We start from the raw sequence: 17,404 nt of genomic DNA, 5'->3' as shown, positions 1-17,404 counted from the left end.
GGCGTCCGGGCGGGCACCGTAGCTCCCGCGGCGGGTCTCGGAGCGCGCGCGGTGGGTGGGGCGGAAGCGGGCACGGCGCGCCGACCTCCTGCCTCAGCGGCCCCTCCCCCACTGCCCACGGCCTCGGGAGGCGGCTTGACTGGGTTCCTTTTCCGCAGGTAAAAGGTGCAGCTTGGAACTCCCTGGCTGGAGTCCAGCGGAAACGCGCGCCGCCCAGCTGTTGTCAGTGGAGGAGAATGGGGCCTGGACCTGGAGATGTGAGGGTTTGCAGGGTAGTGTGTGTGGCAGTGTAGTGCTGTTCCCAGACGGGTGAGAAGAGTTTTATCACCACCCTCATCCTTCCTGCGGCGGGGATTTGAGGCGCGGGCGGTTGATGTGGGCGTTATGTTCGGCCCCTTTGTTTTAGGCTGCTTTATAAACTTTCACTTCCCCTGAATCTACCTAGACTTCATTACTTCATTAAGACCTGCCACTTGGACTCTGCCTTCTACAAAACTTAACCAGCCTTGCGATCACTTTGACTTTACTTGTTTCTTCCATTTAAGTTAAAACGCTTCTGCTTTTTCTAAGGCTTTACCCTCTGCTCAATCTTGAATCAAACCCATAAAAATCTAATCTGGGGTTGGTTGCCACCTAAAGTGGACCTTCTGTTCAAAGGCAATAATCCTTCCCTTGACCCTCAGAGTGTGGTTCAAAACCCCCACTCCCCACCAACAGGACGGAAAGGCCAATTTATAGGAGAACTCTTGGCCTTCCGTCTCCTACCTGTAAACTGGGCCAGGTCTGTGTCCCTTCACCATTGTACTAGAAGTCCTCTCTTCGGATTAAGGAAATTTATTTCCTTTTGACCTGGTCGACCTTATCTGTTACTCTGAAGCTATCCTCTGTTTTCTACCAGTTGACATTTTTAACTTCTCCCTTCTGCTAGTTTCCCAGCCAAAGAAAAAGGAAAGAAAAAAGTAACCTTATCGATATGTATCCTCTTATAGGCTCTCTTATTTACCTCTTAGCTCCCTGCACAGTCAAGACCTGAAATTGTCATCTTAATTTTCCTCTCTCTGCCCCATCCCACTCTTCAGCCCATTTCTTCCACTACTGAGACTCTTTGATGGAAATGTCACCAAGAATCTCCTAATTGGCAAAGTCAGGAAGCACTTCTCAGTTCTCACCTTATTTGACCTCTCAAGTATTTGACATTTGATCATGCTTCCTTCCTGAAATTTTCTACACCCTTGACTTCTGTGACCACTTCTCACTTGTTTCTCTGCTTGTCCAGAGGTTCTGCTGGTCTCCTCTGTGAACTCTTCTTCTTTAGCCCCTGTTGATGTTTGCCAGGATTTTGCCTCAGTTTACTTTTAGTTTTGTTCATCTTCTCTAGGTAATCTCACTCAATGGCTTGAAGCCTCTCAAATCTGTGTTTTTAGTTCAGGCAACTCTCCGGAGCTAAACTCAAGTACTAAATTTTACCACTTGGATAACCTTCAGACACTTCCGCATGTTAAAAATCGATGTACAAAACCTGCTTCTGTATTATCCTGGCTAATGGCAGCCATTCAGTCAAAAAAAAAAAAACCCTGGAATCTGAGAGCCATTCTTTTTTTTTTTTTTAAGGGGAGGAGGTAATTATGTTTATTTATTTACTGATTTTTTAAGTGGAGGTACAGGGATTGAACCCAGGACCTTGTGCACGCTAGGCAGGCACTCTGCCACTGAGCTATCCCCTCTCTCTTGGAGCCATTCTTGATTTCATTTTTTACAACTTTGTATCCCCTAGACTTATTTTTTTGCCTTCTGGTATAACCATTGACTCACACTCTGTCCTAGTTCTATCACCTGAGCTATGTCTACAGCTTCCTGATTTCCTGATCTCTAAAGCGACACTGTCCAATATGGTAGCCACTGGCTACATATGGCTATTTAAATTAATACTGAATATAATTTTAAATTTAGTTCCTCAGATGTACCAGCCACATTTCAAATTCTCATTAGCCACATGTGCCTAGCAGTTGTCACAGTAGATAGCACAAATTATAGAACATTTCCCCCACTGAAGAGAGTTCCGTTCAACAGTGCTGCTCTAGCTTTTCCCCTCTGCCTCTGCCACAGTAATGCCAGTGAGCTTTACAAGATACAGCTCTGGCCATAGGCTCCTTTTAAGCCCTGTATTAATTCCTTATTGCCTTTGTGATAAAGTCCAAATTCCTGTGCTTACCAGAAAAGTCTGCCTACCTCTCCAGCCTCATGTCTAGCCACTTCCTCTTGGGCCCTATCCTCAGCCATATTGAACTGTTCCCCAGACACCATTTTGTTTTATGCCTTTGTATTTTACACATACTGTGTTCACTACATGGAATAGGCTTTCCCCCAGTCCTTCTAAGCTCACGACCATCATCTGAAAAGCCTACTCTTGTTTTCCAAATTGAGTTGACTGCTCATTCCTTGGTGTCCCTTTCTCTTATGACTGCACCTTTCACAATGAAGGGCACTTATGTGATGCCACCTGTGTCTCTGTCCCTTACTAGACTTTGATCTTGAGAAGAGGACCACGTTATTCTTCAAAAAAAAAAAAAAAAAATCCCCAGTTCCTGGTACAGTACCCAGCCAATATGAGGTGCTCACAAAGTGAGCAAATGTGGTGAAGGAAATTGATGTTTAACAAGTATGTGAATTAGATAAGATTGTAATGTATGTATACTATGGGGTGCCATGCATAGTGCTGGGGAAATAATCAAAGTGAGACAAAATTATTGCTGTCAGATAAATATTTGATACACAGGAGCAGTGTGAGGAAAGGCAGGTCATTTTCATAGACAGCATTGCAGTCCAGTCTGGCCAGAATAGAATATAAGCTACAAGAAGTAGAGCAGGAGAGAAGACTGGAAGGTAACTTTATATAAGGCAATGTTATGAAGGAGTTCCAGTCCTGTTAAGTTTGGTTTTTGTGTGTGGTGTGGGTGGTAATTAGGTCTTTTTATTTAACAGTTGTTTTTTTTTTTTTAATAGAGGTACTGGAAATTGAACCCAGGACCTTGTGCATGCTAAGCACACACTCTACCACTGAGCTATACCCTCTGAGGTCAGGGCTGTTAAGTTAGTGGGGAGACACTGAAAATTTGTGAACAATGGCTTGATTGGAATTATGTCATTAGATAGGAATTCTCTCTTCATATCCCTGGTGGCTATCACTATACCTGTTAATAAACGCCAAATAAAAATATCAGGGGTTGGAAAGAGATGAGGTTGGTGATAGCCAACATTTATTGAGGTTTAAAAATTTTTAATTGAAGTATCATTGATTTACAATGTTGTATTAGTTTCTGCTGTATAGCATAGTGATTCAGTTATACATACATATTATTTTTCATCATAGGTTATTATATTGAGTTCTTAAAATGTCTCAGGCCCTATTATAAGTGCTTATATATATTAACTTTTCTAATCCTTATAACCCTATAAAGTAAATACTATTGTTATCGCCCTCTTTTTTCAACTGAAGCAACTGAAGCAAGAGATACTAAATAATTTATCCGCAGTTACACATTTAGTAAGTGTCCAGAGCTGGAATTTGAACCTGGGCAGTCTACCTCTGGATAGGCACAGCAGGTGTTTTAAGATCTAGGCTTAAAGTTGGAGAAAAAAAGATTAGTAGAGGTAGATTTGGGAGTCATCTTTGAGGTATAGTTTAACTCAGTCATGCATGTAGGTGAGATTTATAAGGGAGGATGGACAGAAGAATTTAGTTGTGGGTTAAGGATTGAGCTTTGGGTTAGACCCTCACAAAGGGAGCAAGAATAGCAAGTGGAACCAGTGGAGGAGTGTCAAACAAGAAGGAAAAGCAGAACAACATAACATGAGGAAGCCAGAGGGCTCCAGTGAAGACTTCACGTTTATTGAATGAATGACTAATCAGAGCTTTTTAAAGCTTGTCTGTGCCATGGACTTATTTGGCAGTTTGGTAGAGCCTTTGGCCCTTGTCTGACAATAATGTTTGTAAATGCACAAATAAAATACACAATTATCCAAATATATAAAGAAGTGTGTGATTATGTAGTAATAGGTGTTCCCTTACTAATAGAACACATGTGTTTCTTAACTAATACATTAAGTAAAATGATTTATTGGCAGGCCTAACAAGTTATAACTATAGAGATATTTTGAGATGTCTGTGTATGTGATACGGAAATATTCATAGGTGGTGGTTTCTATTGATGACAACATTACGGTTACTGCTAGTACTACAAAGACTTGTTCTCAACATTCATAAAATTAAATTTCAGTTAGTTAGATGTTCTTAAAAATAAAAGTAGCTCTTTTTAATTCATCCAAGTTCATGGACCCTTGAATTTTACGGCATGTGGACTGCCAGTTAAGAACCCCCGTTCTGATTGAATGAGATCCTGCAGGTAAGTGTGAGAGAGTGAAGAAAGGGGAAAAACTCCCTAGGTTCATAACTGGGAGTCATTACTGATATTGGAGAGCAATTTCTGTAGTCTGGGGATAGTATTCAGAGTGTAGGGAACCTGAAAACCCAGGTCCACTAATTCAGACTGAGTCTTGTAAAAAGGAGGGAGCTGTTTAAGTTTTTTGAGAGGGAAAGTAAGAGCTACCTTTATAGGGAGATTTATTTGACAACAGTGTGCACCATGGATTGGCTTTGGAGAGACTGGAGGTAAGTCAGCTAGGAACCCTAGCACACATTTCATGAGTGAAATGAAGGAATAAAGTAGTCGTAGCGTTCAAATTCATTGCACTTAGACGAGAATCCGAATCTTGCTGTCGTCTGGAAGGTCCCATGTGGTCTTGCTTCTTCCTGCCTCTAGCCTCATTTGCTGTCCTCTCTTATTCGCTAATTATGCACCAACTACACTAGTCTTCTTCATCTTGAAGGAGCCAGCCCTTTGCCTGCTTCACGGCCTTACACATGCTGTTCCCTCCACTGGAGCACTCTTCTTCCCACTGGCTAACTCCTACTCACCCTTCAGAGCCCATCTCAGTATCACTAGGTTCCCTGTTTCAGTTAGTCTCTCTTATGGATCTCAGTTCTTTTCCTTCATAGTGCCTTTGCATTTGTAGGTTTCTATGTGTACTTTTTTAATGTCTCTTTTTTCATTAGATTATAAGTTTGATAATTAGGTGTCTGGTGCCCAGCATACTGCCAGGCACATAGAAGGTAATCAATCCATATTTACTAAATAAATAAATGAACCACTTTGAGCCACAGACTTCTTGTTTGCATAATGGGATTGATACCAATTTTGTAGAGTAGTTGACAGAATTGCTATATGCTGTCAATAATAATGAAGCTAAAAGGGCAGAATGTATGTGTACATGAAGAGAGAACACTTAGCTGGGAACGAGGGTAAATGTGGGAGCTGGATGGCCAGGTTTGCTCTCTGAAGCAGGCTGTGGCAGGGAGTAGGAAGAATGCAAAGAGTGGTGGGGTACATGGTGAAGGCAGTGGGGGTGAAGGTGTTTGTAGAGTAGCCCACAGACATGCCTGGTAAGAGCTACTATTGAAATACCTGTGTTAGAAGGGACAGGCTATCCTTCATATAATGCTTGAAGGCTCTTCCCAGCTCAGCTTTAGCACCCTCAGTTACTTATAGCCCATTTATTCATCCAGTGAGTAGTCACTTGCTGGTGGGCCTTCTTTGTAGATGCTGAAAATGTTAAAAAAAAAAAAAAAAAGAAGAAGAACAGGACAAGATCCTTTGAGGATCTTGCAGTGGGAGTGAGGTGACTGTGAAACAGACATAAACAGAAGAGAATAATACAATAAAAATTATGATAACGGCAAGACAGTGCTGTGGAAGCACACTGAAGAGGCTACTAATCTCCACTCTGGGTCCCAAGGCTTCCTGAGGGAGGTGAGACTTTGTCTCAAAGGACAGATGGAAATAGGTTAAATGGGTCCAGATCATTTAGGGTCATGCCAAGGAAAGCAGATTGCAGAGAATGATGGAAGGTTTTCATACATTAGTATGATGTGATAAAATGTGCCTAATAAAAACATCCCCTTGGCAGCCCAGCAAAAAAGAATAAGATAGAAACAGATCATTTATAAGAAAATTGCAGTCATCCAGGAAAAAAAACCAAGCAAACCAACGAGGGCCTGAACCAGTGGGAATGGAGGACGATTCAAGAGATACAGAAGTGGAACAGATAAGACTTGATAATTAGATGAGAAGGTTTGAGGAAGATGAAGTTGCCAAAATTGACTCAAACATTTGTCGTTCATCTGATCAGGTGGCCAGTCAATTAACACACTTAGGTCTTGAATATGAGAGCTGGAACATATGGGGAAGGGAAGGTGGTGAGTTTCGTTTCATAAATTTTGAGAGAGAGGTACCTCCTGAACTTAATTTGCCTAATAGAATTCATTATTGAACATTCAGCAGGAGTTTATGAGACAATGTAAAACAGAAAACTCACTAAGTTTTTTTTAATGAAGGCACAATTTGAAAACCACAAGAGTGCTTTTCATTTAAAACTTTCTTTTAGACATAATTGGGGGAAAATGAACACAGATTGGGTTAAATGAGGTAAAGCAATTGTTTTTAATTTTGTTGGTTATGGTGATAGTATGGTAGTTATGTTAAAGGAAAAGTTATTACAGATACCCTTAGAAATGTTTCCTAGTGAAATAAAATGATAGAGTTTGTTTAAATACTCCAGAAAAAATGTATGTGGCATTATGAAAACAAAAACAAAAAACAGCAAACACTTCAATTAAAAGCTAAAAAACGAAACAAAACAAAACAAAAAAAACCAAAAAAGCCTTGGGGGGGAAAAAGTGTTTGAAACAGGATAATAGATGAAATAAGAATGGAAGGCTTTTAGAATGTTGAAAATTGATGAAACTTGTACATGGAGGTTTATTAGATTCTTCTCTTTTGTATGTGTCTGAAATTTTTCATAGTAAAAAAATTTTTTTAACTTGGACATAGATCCAAAGGAAATCAGTTAGTGGAATTTAAATAGTATAATTAATCAATCAACATTGAGTCAGATCATATGTATATTTTGAATTTGTGTCAAGATTCATGGCAGACCAGAGGTCACCAGGTATATGGCATGTACTACCCGGGCAGTTAATTGGGAAATGCTGTCTGGGCATTAATGCACAGATTTAATCTCATGTTTATGCCTCAGATGATCTCATGCAATTGTCTGGGATGCCATACGTTCAGGATAGCTGTAACGAGGTAGTGGTTTGGTTCATAATTCCCCTTCTCTGGGAGTAGCTCTGATTCACAGAGATGATGTTGTACCTGGCCACTGATGATTGATCCAGAGTACAAACCTAATACAAGCCAAGCCGGCCAGATTGTCTCTCCCAGCAATGTGAAACTTGAAAGATAGAGGCTGGAGGCCTTTGAAGGTGAGGCATCTGTTAATGGCAACTCAACCCCTGCTGCTAAGGCCCTGTGGTTCCCCTTCCTGTGACTAGCTTATTCCACCCTTCTTTTGATTTCATGAGCTTGCTCAGTATCTGTCCAATAAATTGGCCCTTAAAAGTTGAGTTAACCTAAAGAATACGCCATTTTTCCTCCAACTCTGAGTTCACCAGGGCCTAGTAGGGAACTGGAAAAAAAAAAAAGTTGAGTTAGCCAGAATTGGTTTCTGTTGCTTACAACCAAAATAGCCTTATTAAATACAATAAATTATTGCATAATAAAAACTATTATATAAACATGTTGATATTTTTTGCATCTGTGTTGAAATAAATTTAAAAATAAAAAATTACTACTATCAAATTTATGTATAAAAATATTTCTTCAGGAACACTATTTTGTGGAGAGTACAGTTTGAGAACTGCTGTTGCACCACATCAAAGTGGAGATGCCTAAAGGCAGTTGGATGTATGGGTGGTGTGGAACTCAGAGCAAGACCTGAGCTGAAGGGGGAAATTTGGACGATGTTGGCAAGTAGGTGGTAACTGAAGACAGGTGGGAGTAAATACCATCCAGGGCAAGCATATAATGTAAGAAGAGAAGAGATTGAGGACCAAACTCCAGGGAACACCAGCATTTAAGGGATAGCTGAAGAAAAGGAGTCCATGAAGGAGACAGGATGCTAGAGAAGTGAGAGGAAAAATTAGGAGAGAATGCTGTAAGGGATGCCAAAAAAAAAAAAAAAGAAAAAGACTGTTTTAGGAAGGAGGGCGCGGCCAAGGGTGTAAAATATTGCAGAGCCTGCAAAGAGTCCATTTGGTCTAGCAAAACAAAAATGAACAATTTCATTGTGAGAATGAGAGATGGTTGCCCACGACTTTTTCAGGAAACTTGGCTCTGTCAGGAAAAAGAAAATGGGGCACTACTAGAAAGGGATGGAAAGCTGAGTGTTAGAAAGGATTTACAGGTGTTGTGCCATTATTTTCAGAAGCATTCATATCTAATTACCAGAGACAGCAAGTTACTAGGATGCAGAACTGGCTGTCTTGCTCTTCTCTTGCTCACAATTACCACTTCCCCAAATGTATTCAAGACTATTTTTGTGATCTCTATTATGGAGATTGTTGCAGGATCCTGACAGGAAGGATTATATAGAGGGAAGGGTAGTTATAAATGTTTGAACTTGTTAGCATTTATACTGGGAGAGAAGGGGATTAACCACACCTTGCCTTTGTCTTGATGATGGGTGGTTATATTTCCCCTCATGTTGGTCTTATCCACACTCTACTCTCTGTGGAGAACTTGGACCCCCTTTGTTCCTCCCACCTGAGTAGAGGCAGTGTCTGCTGTCCTAGTCCTCTCACCCAGTCCTCCTCCTCCTGTGCCCCCTGCCTCCCCCAGACCTCCTCCCAAACAATGTATCTGGGGCACAACATATTCATTAACCAATTGCTGTGCCCAAGGAGGAACTGGGCTCTTTGGAGGATGGGTTTATTTTGGGTTCCCCATCCCAATTTTGACTACACACATAGACAATGTACAGCAGACTATGGTCTGGGATCAAAATTCAGCCTATATGTGTTTATATGGCCCTAGAACTCAGAACGGTTTTTGCGCTTTTAAATGGTTTGGGGAAAAAAGCAAAAGAATTATATTTCGTGACTCACGAAAATTATATGAAATTTAAATGTCAGTGTTCATAAGTAAAAAGGTTAAGAATAAGAGCAAAATTCTAGGGAACAAATATTTGCTATCTGGTCCTTTACAGAAAAAGTTTGCCCGCTCCTGGGTCAGAACTCTAGGTCGCTGTGTGCTATCCATTGCCCCCTACAGTTCTGGTGATGTCAGTAAACCCTAAGTGGGCTGAATATTCCCACTGCAGGAACCACTGCTGGCTTAATCCACAAAGGGTGGGACACTAGGAGAATGAGCTACTGTTTTTTTCGAAGTGTCACACAATGATTTCCAAGCCCTACCCCAACCCTGACAGTCTCCCCACCCCCACCACACATACACACAGGCACACACACATATGTACACATTAGCATTTCAGAATATGCAGGAGGTCATGGGTTGTTTTTGGCGGGGGCGGGGGCTATTACTGCTGCTGTTATTTGTTTCTCAAAAGGGAGAGTGGATTTTGAAAGGCCCATATTCACATAGATTGATTTCTAAAATGACTTAATTGCCACATCAGATCTTTCTCACTGCCTCTCCCCCACCCCTTCTGTCTTTCTCTTTCTTTCTTCTCTATCAGACTTGCAGCATATACACTGACAGTTTCTTCTTCACCTCCTACTTACTTCTCAGCCCACCACAATCTGGAGTCAACTCCCACTACAACACTGAAACGGCTTTCAATACATTTGTCAACCATCTCTTAATTACCAAATCTAAGGACACTTTCCAGTCCTCCCTTGACTTCTGAGTAGCATTTGATAATGCTGACTTTGTCCTTCTTCACGGAACACCTCTATTTCTCTGAACTGGCTTCTTCCTTATTCTCCTCTCAGCTCTCTGGATGCCCCTCATGCCACCAGATGCTTACAAATTAGTGCATTTCAGATATCTGGTTATTGTCTGGTGTCAGTGCCACGCCCCACCCTCCTACAATGTGATCTGGACTGCTCAGCCTGAGAATCTGCAAGGTGTGTATTTCCCAGTCTTCCTTAGTGGTGGCTTCCTGTTAGATTCTCTCAGTAGGAGGCACTGGTGGGAGATCAGATGGCAGGAGAAACCAAGAAGCTTTCTGCTTTAGTTTCTAACAGGGTGGCACTTCCTCATAGGTATAGCAGCAGCAAGAATGCTGGGGTTCTGGACTCCAGCTTCCTGGGCAGAGGAAGTACCTGCTCAATGATCCATCCATGATGGAGATGGTACCTTTTCAGCAGATCCAGAGGCAACTCTGATGGTGTCTCCCCCAGGACAACAGCAGGTGTAGACATGGATTCTAGCTCAGGGACAACAGTAACTTCTGATTTCCTGGCATTCCTCTTTCCTATTTGCACCTCCAGCCCCTCTCTTTTATCCTCTGGCATTTCTGGCCTCTTTAACACTTTTATAACCATCTCTGTATTAAATTCCCTCAGTCTGAAATACCTAGAATGATTATACTTTCCTGCTGTGTGCTCACTTCGGCAGCACAAATACCACTTTCCTGCCTGGATCCCGGATGATAACTGGTATGAGGTTTGGGGTTTGGACTCCTGCGGACTTACGTCCTTTTGTCACTTCCACCTCCCCCTGCACAGTCTACCTGGATCTTATCCACCCCCTCTGCTTCAACACTGATGACTCCCAAATGAAGGTTCTTCAGCCCACACCTGAGATCTGTACCCATATACCTCACACCTCCTGGTGGCTGTTCCACTGGCACCTCAAATTCAGCACAAAACTGAACTGCTTCTTTCCTTCATCAAACGTGCTTCTATGACATACTTTTTTTTTTTGACATTCTTTTCTATTTCATTTCAGTCCATCACTGATGACCCACCCAGTCACCAAAGCTAGAAATGTTGGTGTTCACTCTCCCTGACTCCTCCACATCCAATCAGCAGCCAAGCCCTGATTATATTGATACTCACTTCCCTCCATCTCCTTTGGACATGACTTAATCCAAGCTCTTATCTTATCTCACCTAAATTAGTGCCATGCCGCTACCAGAGGGCAGTATGTGTGTGCAATTTGTAGTTTTGATGTCATAGACATCAAAATTATTACATGTGGATGTAATGTATTACATTACAATGTATTACATTACATCAATTCTTTTCAAGCTCCAGTCCACTGTTGAAGCATCAGAACAGTTTCTCTAAAATGTTAAAAAATAATTGTGACTCTTCTGTTTTAATATCTCTATCATCTGCTAAGTAAAAAAGCACCCTCTTTGTGGCATAACAGTCAATGTGATTTGGCTCTTGCCTGAATTTCTACCTCATCTTGACATTCTTCTCCAACTCCCTCACCCCACACCCATTACCAGACAGGGACACCTGAGCAGCCTCCACCATATTCACATCCGACTATACAGAGGTCTCCAAAGGAAGGAGCTCTGAATGCTTTGACCTTCACACATTTACCTACCCCTCACCTTGGAATGCTTTTCTCTTCCCTCACATTCTGCTGGTCCAGCTGTTTTTCTTTCAAGACTCTTAGCCACCTTCCTGATCACATCCCACCTATTTCTCCATCTTCATAAAACTACTACTTCCAAAGCACTTAACACATTCTTATTTGAACGCATCATGCTGTGTGTGATTATGTATTCATTGACCACCACCCCCAATCGACTCTCAACCCCTTGAAGGAGGGAATATGCCTTTTTCATCTGTATTTCTAGCACTGGGCCCAAAACCTAACACTTGTTAAATTCTCAGTATAGTTCTGCATAATAAAGAGAAACAAAGCCTGAAGGAGAATAACCTTTGTAAGAAAGAGGAGGAGGGTTCGGAGGGAGGAGGGTTGGGAGGGAGAAGACAGAGCCTGAAGGGCCTTGGGGCGTTGCTGTGGGAAGATGGGCTTCCCCAGTTCAGCATTCCGCCACGGGGCGGTGCTGCTCTGAAGAGCCCATCGGTTACAGGCTGAGGCTGACAGCCAGATACTAAAGAGGGATCCCCAGTAGGAGGCAGACAGTCCTCTACTGCCTACCCATCCCAGCTCCACACCCCACTCTGGCCCAGTAAAAAGGCCAAGTCGTAAGAAGGTTGCTGGCCGCAGGTCTCTCCTTAGCAACTGATGATGTTAAACCCTACACTCCTGTGATTGGTTTAGCCAGAATGGCCGGGGCAGTTATGGGAAGTGCGCTGGCAAAGCATGGTCTGGGAAGAGAATATAAGGACCTGGATCAGCTGGTCGGTAGCTCCTAGCCCACTGTGTGGTGTGAAGATATGGATCATGAGCTGAGCCAGGGAGCTGCACTGTTATGGCTGCTATACCTTCTGTGGCTGCTGCCCCACTCCTGGACTGCCCCCGAAGGTATGACAGTACCTCCCTTTTACTTCTGGATTAGAGCCTAGGGAGCCAACCCAGGGTATTTGAAAAGGAATCTTGTGCTCTGTAAATGGTGAGAGTATCATGAGAAAGTGGAAACGGTAGCAGAATTGGGAAAGAGAGCCATGATGGACGGACGGCAATGTCAGAGGTGCTTCAGACGCTCCGTTTAAAACAACCTCGCGAAGCAGGGATTACTGTATCTCTTTTAGAGATGAAGAAAATGAGACTCAGGGTTTAAGTAACTTGTGCAAGTTTACACAGTTGGAAAGTGGTAGAGCTGGGATTTGAACAAAACAAGTTATTTCCACTGTTCCTGTTTGGTCCTCACTCTGTCATCAATTCACCTTGTGATTCTTGAAAATTCTCTTAACTTTATTGGTCCTTACTTTCCTTCTCTGCAAAGAATGGGGCATAATGGAAGAATAATCTGGAGGATCCCTCTTACTCTATCTTTCTGAGTATTGCATTTTGAGGAGTTTTCCTCTTGGCTGGGGGGATTCCTGCCAGGCGTTTCAAAGAACAGAGATTATTTTATGCAGCTGTGGTGCCATTCTGCAGGCTTGGGAAGATATTTTCAGAGAGACATAGTGCCAATGAAGTGGCTGAAAAGAAGCCTGGAGACTGGTTTTTCAGTCTGCCATGTGTGTCTGGGGATAGGATGGGGCAATGTCATCTATGGCTTAGGGAGGCCACGACCATTCTTTCACCCACCCAGGTGAAGACTGGGGAACCCACCCAGGTCCTTCACAAGACAGTATGATGGCCTTCTGGGAATTAGACAAAGGTCTCCCCTTTGGGAGGATGTAGCCCTGTGCCAGGAGGCATGGCTTGGTGAGTAGGACACAGGCTAGATTTCAGCCACCACTTACCTCCTTGACTGAGTGCCTTTGGGCAAAAAACACAACCAACATCATGACTCTGAATCTGTCACTTTAGACAGTAGAGTTTTTTTTACTTTTCACAACTTCAGACAGTTGGCCTTTTCATGCCTGGGGAAATTTGGAGAGGTCCCGTAATTTCTTTTTTGCCCCCATCGGGAGGGTGAGCCTAAGTGACCGACATGAGATGGGTGACACCTCAACTCTCCCCCATCTCCCTGAGCAGACCTTGCTGCTTTCCAAGCTAAAGAGGAGGAGGCTTCCACCTTCCTGAATCCCACACTGTCTGTTTTGCAGCTCCTGCCCCAGGGTGGCGGGATGAGCTGCAAAACCACACGTTCCTGCACACGATGTACTGCCAGAATGCCAGTCCCAACGTGGGGCTCTCTGAGACCTACGACGAGGACCAGCTTTTCTCCTTCGACTTTTCCCAGAACATCCGAGTGCCTCGCCTGCCTGAATTTGCTGACTGGGCTCACAAGTCTGGAGATTCATCCACCATTTTCTTTGACAAAGGATTCTGCCAGGCAATGATTGAGGAAATCGGCCCACAACTTGAAGGGAAAATCCCAGTGTCTAGAGGTCAGAGGTTTCTTTGGGAGGTGGGCTGCACTCTCAATCTTACTGTAACCTGAGTTATTCCCCTTCTCACCAGCTCCCCATCTCTCATGCCTTCTGGTTCTCCCCTTGGACCGTGATTTTTCTACCAGCCTTGAGCTGCACTCTGTGTTTGTGGTGGGGCAGAAGACAAGTCCCTAGGAAGTAATAGGCATTCAAAACTATTTCTTGAACTTGATGAATTCAGCAGGGACCAGTGTATGCCTATTGAGTATTAATGCTTGTGTTACTATGCTCCCAAGATAGAAGGGGAGAATGGAACTATCTGATGATGTGCCTGCATTTTTAATGAGAAGACAACATGTGATCAGATGCCCATGTGAGGTCTAGATAGGAAGTGCTGCAGGAAGTCAGGATGGAGAGTCCAGAGTGGCCTGGATTTGGTCCAGGTCTGGTTCTTGTCTGGCAGAAGACCTCCCGCAGAGCTCAGCTCCTCCCTCATCTTTCCTCCCAAAGCTCATCCCCATTGACACTGTCTCTGCCCTCCCCACTATATGCCACGTCCCCTCTCCAATCACTGGGGTACCATCTAAACTAGTGGCTTCTTTCCCTCACACCTCGACCCCTCCACAGGGCTCCCCATTGCTGAGGTGTTCACACTGAAGCCCCTGGAGTTTGGCAAGCCCAACACGCTGGTCTGTTTTGTCAGTAACCTCTTCCCACCCACACTGACGGTGAACTGGCAACATCATGCGGCCCCCGTGGAAGGAGTCGGGCCCACTTTTGTCTCAGCTGTTGATGGACTCAGCTTCCAGGCCTTTTCTTACTTAAACTTCACACCGACACCCTATGACCTTTTCTCCTGCATCGTGACCCATGAGATTGACAGCTACACGGCAATTGCCTATTGGGGTGAGACCCTTTTCCCTGGAAACCTGGTTCCTTTTGGAGGCAGAAAAGGGGTAGACCCATGGGAGGGCTTCTTTCTCCACTTGGCCCTTGTTTAGTCCATTCTCACTCTGAGTCAACCCCGATCTTCCATGCCTCAGTTTCTTCCTTGTCATCCTAGACACCCACATAATCCCCCTGGGTAGGGGGCTCCCCAGCCAGGTCTCCAGGCTGACCTGCTCCCTGTTTTCTCCAGTGCCCCAGAATGCGCTGCCCTCAGACCTTCTGGAGAATGTGCTGTGCGGCGTGGCCTTTGGCCTGGGTGTGTTGGGCATCATTGTTGGCTTGGTCCTCATCATCTACTTCCGAAAGCCTTGCTTACGTGGTACGTCAGGGCATCTGGAGCCGGGTGGGTGTGCCAGGACTATCCTGTGCAATGGGGGGCACATGCAGTGATCCTCAAGCCTGTGGGTGGGGAGGCCTGTATTGAGCACCATAGGACATCCTCCGAGTTGGGGTCCCAGGTCCACACACAGAGTTATAGTTCACAAGAATGGCTTGGAGTGGGAGGGGAGTGATTGGGGGGCTGTAGGAGGGGTGCTTGGAGATGATTTGGAGACAAGGAGAGATCAACTTCTGTAGAGTGTGTTGCAGACCAGAAGAGAACCCCCCTGATGGCTTTCCTTCACCCTCCTCTCTCCTCAGACTGACTCTTCTTGACCAGAGTCTGATGCCAAGAACTTTAGCCATCCAAGCAGGAGATGTTCAGGTTTCCCACATCCTGCCTAGGATCTCTTCTCAGAGCAGAAGGCCCTGGGACTCCCCTGGGGTGTGTGTGTGTGTGTGTGTGTGCGTGTGTGTGAGTGTGTGTACAAGTTTCTAAGCTGGGGGCTCTGCTGTCCCTGGTCTTGCATCCAAGGGAACCCAGAGCAGCCTTCCTATCACGACCACATCCCATCCACATCAAGGCAATAAATCTTACTTCTTAATATTGATGTGGCTTCTTTTTTAACTCATGATATTTATTTCTGGATATTTTAACTCAAGTAGGTTGTCATTTCAAATTCAACATGCCTCTACTTGAACAGCTTGTCCTCGTTCCGGAGAGAAATGGGAAAACCCCCAATTCCTCAGCTGACTCCCGGCCCCTGGTCTCAGCACCACACGATGGCTTCTACTCGGATCAGTTTGTGCAAAATATGTGAGAAATGAAGGCACAGCCACTTTATGATAATCTGCTCACAAATGGTGGAGGAGCTGCTAGTAGGGTTTTGGTTTTTGTTTCGATTTTTTTTTTTTTTTTGCACTTCACTGCTTGTGAAAATGTTAATGTCAAGTACAGGCTGCCTTGAAAAATATATAACTGCCTTCAACCTTCATCCTAGCTGGGAAAACAAGAGCTCAAAGTGGGATAAAGAAGCCTTCAGATGCTATTCTAACTCAGCCATACTGGTTTTGTGAAAACAGTATATTCAAGCTCCCGAGGGGAAGTGCAAGCAGCCTAAAAGGGCCTAGGATGCACGTGTCCCTTCACGCTGTTTATTCTTTGGCCTCAGTAAATCATCCAAGGAGACCTGTGACAGTGCTGTCCTGGGTGGATGGGCACATGACAGGAGCACGTGACATCTGCTGGTAACTCACTTTGCATATGCTTTTCTTCTTGCTTTCCTTAGGGTCCAGGGAATCTAATCTAGGTGGGAGGTATTTGGGTTTATTTATTTTTTAATGGAGGTACTGGGGATTGAAACCAGGACTTCACGCATGATAGGCATGCGATCTACCACTGAGCTTACCCTCCCCTCTTCTGGAACCTACTTTGAATCTACCTTCAAATATGGTGTGTTCCCCGTTGAGATGTTTTCCTTTTTCTTTCCACTTTACCATTCTACATCTGTCTTTTATTACTTTCTAGTTCTTCTTGATTTCTCTCTCTCCATTTTCCAGCTTATCCAGAAATTTCCTGCCAGTGAAGCCTTAAAACTGCTTTTAATAGGCTGTGTGACCTTAGATAAGTCATGGCCCCTCTCTGGGCCTCAAACTCCTCATCTATGAAATGATAGACTTAGGTTAGATGCTCTGAGATCAAGCATTCTGTGATACTGTCACTTAGAATACTCGAGAAGCATTCCAGACCCTCTCTAGTCTGGTGTCCCCCTTCTAATAAAAAAAATATGACCCACTCTTCCCAGCAGGAATCCTGTTTTGAGTGAATCAGTTCTCATCATTTTCCTTGAAGGTATCATGTCTGTCTTCACTTGAGGGGAACTGCCCAGATATTTCCCTCTCACCGGAATGCATTCTCTTTTTGGCTGAGCTTGTTCTCATCTTAACCAACCCTAGAGCTCCAACCCAAGTTCCACCCCCTCCATGAATCTGTTCCCAATTCTTCAGCCCTCACTGACCTTTCTTGAACTCTTCCAAGACTTAGCACACTCAACCCAGGCTTTACTCTCACGGATACGCTGCCTTGTTTCATGTGTCAATTTTTTTCACACTTCTAGTTTGTAATGTCAGTAAGTCAGGGATCATAAACAGTTTGCACTCCCACCAACAGAGGAAGGTGTTTCTCATTTTCCTTTATTGTCACTAATGCTAGAAATTATTTGACTTTCAAATGTTGGCAATACAGTAGGTATAAAGTGGTATCGTGTTTTAATTTGCCTTTCTCTCAGTACTAGTGAGGCCAGGATTCTT

At 43.9% G+C, this 17,404-nt stretch overlaps 1 protein-coding gene across 2 annotated transcripts; it reads left to right on the top strand.

Moving 5' to 3' along the window:
- The first annotated feature begins 18 nt into the window (after window positions 1–18).
- On the top strand, window positions 19–15,701 carry LOC105064238 (HLA class II histocompatibility antigen, DM alpha chain). 2 transcript variants are annotated; one of them, XM_045512258.2, is made up of 5 exons: window positions 19–158; window positions 13,562–13,846; window positions 14,456–14,734; window positions 14,967–15,095; window positions 15,416–15,701. In XM_045512258.2, the coding sequence occupies exons 2-5, from the start codon at window positions 13,615–13,617 to the stop codon at window positions 15,418–15,420; spliced, it is 645 nt and encodes a 214-aa protein (XP_045368214.1). In that variant the 5' UTR covers window positions 19–158; window positions 13,562–13,614; the 3' UTR covers window positions 15,421–15,701. The 2 variants fall into 2 exon arrangements, with proteins under 2 accessions (XP_045368214.1, XP_010947415.1); XM_010949113.3 differs by lacking the exon at window positions 19–158 and adding an exon at window positions 12,192–12,368.
- The last annotated feature ends 1,703 nt before the right edge of the window (window positions 15,702–17,404 follow it).

Source organism: Camelus bactrianus, chromosome 20 (assembly GCF_048773025.1).
Source record: "Camelus bactrianus isolate YW-2024 breed Bactrian camel chromosome 20, ASM4877302v1, whole genome shotgun sequence".
Lineage (NCBI taxonomy): Eukaryota > Metazoa > Chordata > Mammalia > Artiodactyla > Camelidae > Camelus > Camelus bactrianus.
The sequence above is the reverse complement of the archived record's forward strand: the minus strand, read 5'-3'. Positions and strand labels throughout refer to the sequence as shown.

Bases quoted from the DNA above. Each gene is read 5' to 3' on its own strand.
- LOC105064238 (XM_010949113.3), top strand. From the start codon at position 12,281: ATGGATCATGAGCTGAGCCAGGGAGCTGCACTGTTATGGCTGCTATAC. The intron at 12,369-13,561 runs GTATGACAGTAC...TCTGTTTTGCAG, and splicing joins CTCCTGGACTGCCCCCGAAG to CTCCTGCCCCAGGGTGGCGG. The intron at 14,735-14,966 runs GTGAGACCCTTT...TGTTTTCTCCAG, and splicing joins CACGGCAATTGCCTATTGGG to TGCCCCAGAATGCGCTGCCC.